We start from the raw sequence: 11,837 nt of genomic DNA, 5'->3' as shown, positions 1-11,837 counted from the left end.
TGCAGCATACCATTATCTTCTTATGGAAACTTAAATTTTAAACCTACTTTAAAAACTACTAAAATCAATTATTTTTTCTAATTGCAACTAGAAAATTTATTGCATTCGCAAAGACTGTTTAACTTGTTCGAAGAGTTCTTCGGCGTTTCTTGAACTTCTTATCGCTTATCATCAGCAATCGCTTTCATCATTTCTGATCAACTTGGCTCTTTAACACCAAAAATTGCTTCAATTCAAAACCCATAGATATTTCAGCTGGTGAATATTTTGGACAGGATATCACTACTGAAATTTTTTGATACCGAAGAACCTTGACCCGCTGGCCTTGAACCCTTTTTCTTCGTCACTCCATTTGATCCTGAATAACCTCCCGAGTCCTTTCCCAACTCAGCAAACTTCCGTTTATTATGATGCACTTTGTCTCCCCATTTCAGCGTTCGCTTCTCTGCCCTTTGTTCGTGATCTCGCTTCATAGCCGCACTCTGTCGTGAAATATCTTTGTACACGTTGACTTCTCGTCGTGCTTTTAAAATCTCTTCACGCATTTGTCTATGAGGTGGCACTACAGATTCGTTCAATTGATCCCACGTAAATTTGCTAAAAACAATATCAACTTTGATTTCATTTAGATAACATATGACTAGTTTTCGATTCTCACTACATCGCAACAAACTTTCTGTTTTCTGACTTATTCTGCGATATTTCGATGCTCAGATGGGCCACTTACTCATTCACGATACTAAATTTTATACCAGTGCAACTTTTTTAAAACTCGAAAACAAATGTTGAAGAAGGGGTGCAACATTTTTTGCAACAATTCTCGAAGCTACTCGACACGCTTTTAAATGCCATTTTCCTAGGACCGAAAAGGATCAGTTTTCAGTTAAATTTTTGGACGTCTGAAATTTCTGAAATCAATTATCTTTTTTAAAATTCGAAAACAAATGTTGAAAAAGGGATACAACATTTTTTTTCTAGCAAATTCGCAAAGCTACTTTATTTTCCCAGGATTTTATTTTCCTAGGACTGAAAAGGATATAGTTTTTAACAAAGTTATTGGACAACGTCTTGAATTTCTGAAATCATTGATCTTCAAGCTAGAACTAAGACGAAATAGTCCTTTAGCTAGAACTAAGACGAAATAGTCCTTTGAAATTTCGCGTACACCTATTTTTCGGCGGCATATGTGAATTAGCTCTGTGAATTTGCATGGCAGATCGATCTTGAATCAAAATTCTTTGGAAGTTGTGGGCTGGGGACCCAGAATTTAGCAGACCAATCTTCAAGCATAAAAAGTAAAATTGAGTCTTTTAGCAGACTAGCGTAATGAAGTGATGCATGATTGATTGACAGACTAAAAAAACGCTCAGTCTGGGGTCACGCTTCCCCAATTAAGACAATCATCTCACGATTTGTCAATAAAACTATCAACTTCAAAAACACAGTCCAAATTAACGGCAAAACAAAGACTTACGCGCTCAATAACACTCTTGTTGAATTGAAGCGCAGCGGGGCAAGCGGTCGCTAATCGCCAATGCCTCGTTTGAAGTTAGCCTTCTGACTTAATAATTGTTCTGAGTCTGCAAAAAAAAATTGTCTGCTAAAAAAAACGGTTCGCTAAAACCCCTAGCACCTTGTGGGCTTGAGTTTATTCAAAAGATAGACGTCTCTGAAAAAGTGTAATCGTTTCGCTGTTTTTTAGATTCTTTTTGCAATTTTGAATTTTTGGTTGCAATTTCAACAACAGCGGCGTCCCCTATGAAGGGGTGCCTTTGTTAGATGGAAATTTTATTTAGCGAAAACAAAATTGTTAAAAGAAGGCAATACTTCCAAACGAGAAAGTATCCAATTTAGCAGAAATCCAGTAGCAACATTAGTCATTAGTCTGTCCGGCTATTTAACACAGAGGCGAAGTTGCAGTTCGCATACACAAGCAAAAATATGACTGACAACGCTACTGGGAAAAACTGAGTAAAACTTTGAGTCTACAAAATATCTTAAATGACGCACGCCAATTATGAGTCTACATAATTGCTAAGTGACGCAAGCCAATTATGACGCATTAGCAGTACCAAACGATTTGAAAAGAAATTTACCAACTAACTTGCCTCAATTTATAGAGCGGACGCATTTAAACTAGAATACGAAAAATTTCATTTAAAACATCCGACCCTGCTGAGGTTCAAACCCTCTTATTTTGCTGCTGGTCTCCTTCCCTACCTCTACTCTACAGATCTATGCTGCCTTGAAGCTAAATTGCTATCTGTAATATAATAGTCTGTGTTAATATCCTTAGCATTGGCTGTACTTAATAGCTGGATCAAAATGAACACTTTCAAAATGCACATATTTTGTCGCAACAATATTTGCGATTTAGGTTGGAAAAAAAGAAAATTCATACTATAACACAAGCTATGCTTGTTTTAACAGCTGCATCATGTAAAGAATTGAACCATCAAAACATAGCGGCGGAAACAATTTAATTCTTTAGAATGGATGTAGATAGAAAATTAATTTAAAAAGCAGACTAAAAGATTCCTTACCAAAAACACCGAGTGATCCCGATTTTAAATACACAAACAAAACTATTGAAATTGACCTAACCCTTAAATACACTCCGATTATGGCATTTAAGCAAAGTTTTCGGGTTCTTGTGATTTTGCTTCCCAGTTTTCGTAGAACTCGAGGACTGCTCAAGTCTCGAAACTTATGCTACTATCACAGCTAAAAACTCTTTTTGATGATATCATAACAGGAATTTGGGGAAAACTATCGATGGTTACCCATTTTTTTTTACACCACGACAAAAATATGCTGGTTTTCGGTTCATTTTAAGGCGTACGTTGTTTTATTGCAATCTAATCTAAGTTTTCTCGCCGATGGGACTCCCAAAACATCATCATTCAAATACATGCAACTTTATATTATGTTGCAGTGGGAACTTCTGCCCGAAAAAAAACCGAAACTCAATATACCCAATTATTTGAAGTCATCAGTGTTCAGTTTTCAAAAAGGTAAGGCTTAACATTCAGTCCCAAAACGTTTTCTTTCCAGATTATAAACTGATATTAGGCCTGATAGCCGCTTTGAAAATCTCACTACCCATACAACTAATCTAGGATAAAATTTTGATCAATCAAGCTGTCTTTCGAAAAAGTCAAATAACAGGATTTGCTGTATCCTATAATATGAGCCCTAAAATCCAGCAATTCGCCAAAAAAAGTTTGCCGTTTTTATCACCTGGGCTAAGGTGCGGATTTTATCACCAAATTTCTGTATCACACCCAAGAGCAACAATTTTTTGGATTATGCAAAATTTTTTTTGGATAAAACAAGTCGGTTTTTGCATAAGGAACGTCAACTATTGTCAGGGTAATTTGCGTACCCACTAACCTTTGTGAAAGCTGGCATGCTTTCTGGACCCGTGATATTGGTCGAAACAAGCCTTACTATGGCTTGTAAAAAATTTCCGATGATAACAGGAAAAAATTTACGTTGTACTTAAAAAAAGAAAAGCGATCGCCCGACCCCCAGAAACGAGTTTAGCGAACGCTTAATGCACAGCTAGAAAAACTCCGTATTTCTTATGAGTCTGAGGTAATAAAAATTATTAATAACTTATTGGTCAAGTATTGTCCTAATTCACCGAACTTTTTCATATGTCTATAAATTATTCAATTCACGCTATATCTATTGTTTAATGTTTGGAATTTTCCAATTTTCCGATATATATATATATATATATATATATATATATATATATATATATACACAAATTTTTTTGTTGATTTATAATGCATCCAAATCAAATTATACCGGAACGATTTGTTTCAACGAATAATTATTTCCGTCTAAAATATGCAGTTTTATTTTCGCCTAATATAGTTTTCGCCGAAATATATAGCCTCGCCCTTTATGATAGAGACCGGATGATAGAGAACTATGTTCGAAACTTCGGGTTACAATTTCAACTCCACTTCTTTTTCAACCCTGCGTCCTTTTTGATGGAGATCCAAGGATGCAATATTTTTTTAGCCAATCAGAAGTGAGTAGAATCAGAATCAAAAAAATATGATTCAAAATCTGAACGAAACTTGGCTGTACTGCGAAAATTCTTTTTCTGCTAAAAAAAAATGAATGCGATTTTGTGCGACGTTAGCGGATAGCAACGCCTAATAATTATGCTTGGTTGAAATCGTTTGGTCCCTCCATGAAAATAGCCCCCTTCAACGCCATTTCGGTATCTTAAGTTCAGTATCATTTCAGAAATTTTAAACGTTGTCCAATAAATATGCTGAAAAACTACATCCTTTTCGGTCAACGAATTTGAACGAAATTAATGAACCCAAAACTCAAATTTTGAGGGCACAAATCATTATTCACTCATTTCAGAACGTAAATATCATGTGAAAAAATCCAATTAACCTAACAAGCTGTTGTTTTTTTTAACCAATTAAGGAGCTCAGGGTCACCGATATTGCCGATAAAATGACATTAAATTAATCGAAACATTCAAATAAAAAGTGAGACAGGCCAAGGCCAAATGAAATGATCCAAACTAAACAAATATGAATTTTCCCGACAGTCACTTTAATGCCCCCAACTATTTATCCATTCTGGCATATTTAGTAGCATATTTAACAGCTTTGACTTGTATATCATAAACTGTTTAGTTAAATCGTCATAGAGTGGTAATCATATTCGAACGTCTGAGAGAACGAACTTAAGTGACACTTACTTTTCGTTGCTCATTTTACATTTGCTTGCTCTAGTTCACTTTCGATTGCAACAGAAATATGAAAATAATCAATGAACAAGACTGCTCGTATCAGGGCGAAGCCCTGAATGTTCCGACCGCCTTTTAATGTTTATGGAGCAGTAATAACAAAAAATTAAATGAGTTACAACAAAATGAATTTTTTTCCTCTAAAACTTGAATTTTTTAATGAAAATTATCCCCCCACACGCCATATTAAGTACAAAAGGATAGGTTTCGCTCCTTTTACAAATCAATTATGGCAAATAAGCTTCTTTCAACCAATTTGGAACGATTTCTAAGACGGATTAAGCAGTAATAACATTAAAAAATTAAATGAATTAAAACAAAATGAATTTTTTTTTCCTAAAATTTATTTATTTTTTGAAAATCATCCCCCCACACGCCATATTAAGTTCAAAAGGATAGATTTTGCTCCTTGTAACAAATCAATTATGGTAAATAAGCATCTTTTAACCAATTTGGAACGATTTCTAAGACGGATTAACTCTCCGCTTACGCGTTAATAGCGCGAAATAAATGTCGCGCGTTAATTGTCCTAAATTGGCCAAAATGGCAATCTTTAAACCACCGTAACTTTACGAAAAATGATCACAGGTAAAATATCTTTTCAAATTTAAGCTCAGGACAACAATACCTTCCGAATGATATAAAAAAATTTCGTCAAAAATGGCTAGTTAAGAAGTCGAAATTTGTCTGAAGAAAAAAAAACCCACCCGTTAAAAAACCCAGCACAAATACCCAGCACAAATATTCCGTTACTTTCGTATCGAAAGTCGGAACAATAAACTGCTGTGGCATTTTGGATTTTATTCCAACTACCACACGAACGAAGAATCGGTAATAGCAACATCAATTTCATGTGTAAGAAAAGTAGTTAACGGGAAAAAGTTTAGTTCCTGATTACAAGACACTTGCTGTTACAATTGTAACACAGAGGCGAAACTGCTCTTCGCAAACACTAGCCAGAACAGGACAAAACACCATCTCTTTATAAAAGAAAAAGTAGAAATAAGCCTCGAATTAGTAAAAATGCTGCTAAGTCTCGGATTCAATCTGCAACCTAGAGATTATGAGTCTCACGCACTGACCACTCAGCCATCGACGCTTACTAAACTAAAAACAATAGCAACAAATAAAGCAGAAAACAGATGCTATGAAAATTCTGATGCTACAAATCGTGATCATAGCTAAATGCCATCAAAATAAGTAAACACTTTTAATGAACTCTTTTATTTGCGAGTTAGGTTGGAAAAATTAGATGCTTCGTACAAACACACAACGCTCTCAAGCTCTCTAGTGTAATAAAACGGGAATTTAACAAGCAAACAAGATCAAAATATGTCTATCAACAGGTCTGTTCCGAGTCCAACGGCATGCCTCAGGAGATTAGGTGTAAGAACAAAGTTCTTTACGGGAAAATTGTATTACCCGATTAAAATAAACTTGCTCTCGCAAGTGTAAAAACATCCAGAGAACTACTTCACTGTTGAAATTTGACCGAGTTTTCAAACAACATTTTTAACTTTATTTTCATGAGCAAAAATATGAATCAAAATATCCACAATTTTGAAAAATTGGAAACTAACCATAGGCAAAACAAATTCAAAGAGTTGTTGAAAAAGCATTGATAAATTCGGCTTTTCAATTTTTTATTGGAGCGGGAAAAATGGTTGCAAATGATTGTCAAGTTCGCTTAAGAGATAATCAAACATAATTTCTAAAAATAAAAAATTACGTCCCATCGCATAACTTCCGTCTGATATAAACCGCAGAATTATCAATCAAACCTTTTTAGACGCACTCCGATTACATAACTTCGCATTCCGATTAGATTAACTTCCTTGTCAGTTAGAAAACGCCGAAAAACAATAAAAATGAACCCGAAAAAAGACATCATTTTAATTTATTTAGCAAGAAATAATGGTTAGGTCTTAGTACTTGTCGATCAAGTAAAGCTTCGGATTCCAATTTTATAACCAAAATTATTCAGAAAACAACAGGAAATATGAAAGAAAATACACCGCAAACACGGATGCTAAATAAGTAGGGAAGCTATTGTTATTTGAAAAAAAAACCACTTCAAATATTCCGAAAGAGATGGCGGAACTTTCATCAGACTTCTATGTTTTTAGTATATCATTATTTCACATTTTAGTTAATCATCAACAAAACACAGCATCAACGAAACACCAGACGCAACATCTGCAGTTATAACGCTGATAACGCCTAGTTTTTAAGAAAATTGCAATGCAACACTAAGATATATTCAATTGCTTATTTGTACAGATGCAAAGTTGCCCGCATACACGATCGAAAAATAGCCATCAGAGTGAATCGAGAATAACAACAAATTATTTATTTTGAAACATTCGAGCGTCAGAGAAAAATTATATCACCTTAGAGCGCTTTGATTTCCACTAATCTCTTTTAATGGACTCTTTTTTGATGAAAACTAACCCAATTCGAGAAAAATGAACCAATAGGTTATATTTTTTATTCCAATTGCAAATAAAAAAACGCGACTTTCATACGCTTTTATACAATTATTGTCGCCTCCTGGAATGGAACAGAAAACAGTTCTTTTAAAGATTTATTAAATACAGGCAGCATTGAATTCACTTTGCTTAAGCGGATATGCACTAAACGTTTCAAATCCTGTAAAGCAATGCAACAAATAGAATTTTTGCAACAAATAGAATCTTTGCGGTAGCAAAACCAAAAAATACCTCAGCAGAAACCATTTAACCCGAAAAAAGGATTGTCTGTCTTGTCTTGTTCCCAATTACGCCCTAGGGCCGTTGGTTTGGCCATTAGAGTTTGACATCTTTTCCTAGTCATATGCCTGGCTACGTTGTTCGTCGTTCTCTGTACTCCGCACCGCGGGCAACTGACTTTCGCCCCTGAAGCGGTTTGTGGTGATGCTGTTGTCGCCCTAGTTTTAATTTCTACAGGTCTTGTAATTCGGCGGTGATGCTTTTGAGGTCCGAGTTTCGATTTCTACAAGTCTTGCATTTTTCTGGAAAATCTTGACATACCTGGGCATACGAATATCTTCCCCGCATGGGGGTGACCGCGTTTTTAGCGTGCTTCCCAACCCGATTTGCTATTGCATACTCGGCCACGACCATCTACTCTGCATGTCAGACCGTCGTTTTGCATTTTTGCCGCCGACTTAGCACCTCCTGTTTCCAACCATGAACCACTATCGTTTATTCCAAATCAAGCTGATTTTTGTACCATTGTCGCACGAATGCTTTCCATTTTTTCCTGTCGTACGCGGTGTTACCTGCGTTAGTCCAATCTTCTCCGGCTTCATAGAGCAGCCTCTTTCAAGAGTTAATTTAGTCATTTCTCAGATTTCCCCATTTCGTCTGGACTTCAACCCAGATACCCAGCACAATTACCTTGACATTACGGTGATCTGGCATACGCAGGATGTGCGCGAGTATTTGGATGGCTCTTATTTCGACTTTTGTTCGAAAAATTTATATGCCTAGCACCTTCCGAACTTGAAAGCTGTTCACAGCTATGTCCTGCATTTTGAGCAGCGCGCCTGCCTTCCCGTTGTTCCACATGAAGCGGTAGCACCTTTCTGCTACACTTTGAAGCTTTTCGGTGCCAGTTGCTGACCACGATCTCACATTTGAGTAGAATAGTATCGAGGCCTCTATGACTCCCTGGACGATAAGATTTTTTGTGCGGTTGGATAGAGTAGATTTCATGTGGTCATGTCTCCACCTTTTACCAGGCTTGGAAGCCCGCTTTTACCCCCGCGCTTCGCTCTTCTGCTTTTTCTGTGAGAGTACTTAGCATTCTTATCTTCGTTCCAAAAGCAGCACTTTCCTCTTCCTTACTGCCGTGGCATTATTCTTCAAACTCGTACATGGCTTTTTTCCTAGCCTCTTCGCCCGGTTCAAGTTCATCGGACCATCCGATAAGGGTTGAGTCACCGGTAAAGAGCGATTCATTGATCCTGAAAATTTCTCTCGTGCTGCTCCTAAATCCCTTGTTTATATCGGTTGTGAGGAGTCAGTTGACTTTTTTATATAGCTAAAGCAGGCCATATTTATGATTTTTCTTGGCTGCTAAAAGTTTTCTCTCTTCAGCTGCTCTTTTCGTATTTTGAGTGGTATATGTTGAATACCGGTGACGTGGTGCATTGTTTTCTCATTCCTCGTTGTGGAGTTCAGGGTTCACTCGTGCCCTAACGTCATTTCACCCGATAATGGGCTTGTTCGTGCAAGCCATTTAGTACATTTAGTATTGATTCCGCCATTTTAGGTTCTGCAGTACTCCCCATATTAGTACACTGTTAACTCCATAAGCCTTCGTTATGTCAAACAGAACGCTCCGGGTCTTTTCATCGCTGAGTCAATAAACAACACATTATTGACGTGGCAGCAATTGTTATTCTTTTACCGAAAGGCCCCATTAAATGATCTACTGTTCGGTTGTCGGTATTTCCTAAAGACGAGTTAAAGTCTCCTGCGACTATAGATACAATCACTTTCCTGGTTTTGATCAGATCCCACATTTCCTCCCGGTATTCTCCAAACTTAGCGGGGTCCGTCTTTCATAGCGGTTGGCTTCTGCAGTTTCTTACATTTCCTAGATCCCTCCAGTCGTTTGCCCAACCGTCTATCAGGAGGATGCCGCTTTGCTTTCCGTGAACACGCACACCCCCTAGAGGTCTTTGGTTTTTATCCACATCAATCCCAATTCCTCAGGCTTTAATTCTGACAGCAAAACAATTTCTGACAGGCTTCTTGAGATGGACCGAAGAATTTCTGTAAATCTGTTTTTCTGCGGGAAACTCACTCTTGCCCGTTGCAAGTTCCAGGTCAAAACAATGGTGTTTTCATAATTCCCCAGAATCGCTGATCTCTTGGTCCACTTGGCGTTGCGCTTCCCTTGCGACCGTTCTGTCTAGTGATCCGCTCACGTTTCCTCTGTTCTTTTCTCTCGTCCCCGGTTGCTACCGAGGTGAAGGTTCTTCGACTTCAAACATTCAACTCCAGTGTGTTTTCCCCTAGGTCGGTGCGGGCCAGTGCATCCAGCCTTGACAGCCGACACCAGTTACTTCTCATCAGCTTCGTCAAGCACACCACGCAGCAGTCCGAGTTCACTTCAACGTCGATCCTCAAGCTCACTCACCAGGTCAGTTCGGTCTCTCATCTTTTTTTATCGCCTGACTAAACCGATTGCGGTCGGCTACGCCCCAACCGGTTTCATAGGAGGGTATCTGCCCGACAGTGAAGCCTAGGCTACAATCACTGCCAGTCCCTATTCTTCCTTTTTGTCTCGACTTTTTCACTCTCTCCAGCGCTGTTGAGTTTCGCGCTTCTCTTCGTATGCAGTAATCGAGACAATGCAGTAATCGAGACATTTAGGCAACTTATAAGCCCACTCTGCCTTCTCAGAAACACGAAAAAAATATATTATTTATTTGTCAACTGAAAAATCATGAACCCACTACACCGATATAATATACAGACACGCGCGCACAAACTTTTTTCACTCATCGAAAGACGCAATATGAAGAAATTAGGCCGATATAACATAGGACGAAACGTAAAAAGCTGAAAGAAAAAAACTTGAAAGTTAAAAAAAAAAGTTCAAGAAAAAATTGAACTATTATTTTTATTTGTGAGCGGAGATGAACAGAAGTTTATCCAGAATCGAGCATAAATTTTTCTTTTCCCTCAAAACGACTGAAAAAAATCATTTAAAAAATATACGAAGTCAAGGTTAGTAAAATTACAAACAGCAGAAAAAAATACGAACACTTGATACAACTACAATCCTAATTGCGAAAGGGAAAGAAATTCTACGATGTGACAACTAAGTCGCCAAAAGCAGACGAAAAATCAGCCAACAAAAGTTTTTTAAACGTAATATTTCGTGTTTTGAAAAAAAGTCCTGTCAGATCGAATCCAGGACTTTTGCCACTGTTAACAAAGTTAAGCACAGGGGCAAAAAGTCTTGTACATGGTTACAATAGCCTTGCTTATCGCAAGGGTAATAAAGGTCAAGGAAACCGAAAAAAGTTGACTGGGAAAATTACAACTATCGACGATAAAAACATATCAAGATAAAAAAAAAAATTTCAAGAATGTTAATGGTTTGCATTTTTTCTTAGAGAAAACGGGAATAATAAGTGAAACTTTCATTTGAAACAATATCTACAAAAAAACAAGCATTTGTCTCGAGTTCTGTCAAATCTTCGAGGAACACCAATCAATAAGTACTATCGCAGCGTTAAAAATCATTCAGAAAAAATATCGAGCGGTACCTCAGCTGACTTTCAGTGATAGCGCAAATTAATGTTAAAAAAAGTCCAAGCTGCGATATATCAGCGTCAAGAAAAGCAGGCTAGCAATTTCTTTCAAGCAAAAAAAATCAGTTTTCAAAAAGAAACAGGCCAGGAGCGGCAAAAGGTACATGTCTTGGTCGGTTTCAAACAGGGAAACTTTGTCGCCCCAGGCATATACAATACTTTTCCACCGTGTAAGCAGATGTGGAACTTAAATTTACTTTAAACTAAGCTATCAAATGACTATGTGATTCTGTTGGATAAGCTTTTCACTATTACAACTGTTAATTGCCGGCGAAAAAGGACCGAAATATTCAAAATTTATACAGCAAGCTTTTCACCTTTTCATTTAAAAAAACAGTAAAAAATAATAGGGTGTTGTAAGAAACCTCTTTTAGCACTTAGAGTTAGATCCCAAAAACTGGTCAGTCCTCCTTGAAGCGAACATTGCCCCAGCAAAAACCTTTAAAACAAAAATTTTTAACCAATGCTTTTTAAAGCAAAAATCAAAGCCTCGCAACATCTTTGCACTATTTTAAGTTTCATCATGGCGTGCGAAATTCAGTTGCCCTTAGTAACAAAAAAAACAGGTCTGGGTCGGTTTCAAACCACGGAACTTGTTGCCCCAGGCATATATACTAACATTCGACCAAGCATGCAGCTGTGGAAATAAAATCTACTTTATATTAAGCTGTCAAATGACCAAAGGATTCTGTTAGACAAGCTTTTAACCTTAAAAAGATA

The 11,837-nt window shown here is 37.2% G+C and overlaps 1 protein-coding gene across 2 annotated transcripts in view; it reads right to left on the bottom strand.

Moving 5' to 3' along the window:
- Positions 1-78: 78 nt before the first annotated feature.
- LOC134851311 (uncharacterized) overlaps positions 79-11,837 on the bottom strand; it is a 247,743-nt gene continuing 235,984 nt past the window's right edge. For both annotated transcript variants that reach the window (XM_063867339.1, XM_063867340.1), the window contains exon 4: positions 79-597. In XM_063867339.1, the coding sequence (XP_063723409.1) occupies positions 252-597 (346 nt within the window). In that variant the 3' untranslated portion in view covers positions 79-251. The remainder of the gene's footprint in view (positions 598-11,837) is intronic.

This window comes from Symsagittifera roscoffensis, chromosome 7 (assembly GCF_963678635.1).
Source record: "Symsagittifera roscoffensis chromosome 7, txSymRosc1.1, whole genome shotgun sequence".
In the NCBI taxonomy this organism is placed as follows: domain Eukaryota; kingdom Metazoa; phylum Xenacoelomorpha; order Acoela; family Convolutidae; genus Symsagittifera; species Symsagittifera roscoffensis.
Note: the sequence above shows the minus strand (reverse complement) of the source record. Positions and strands in the feature narration are given on the sequence as shown.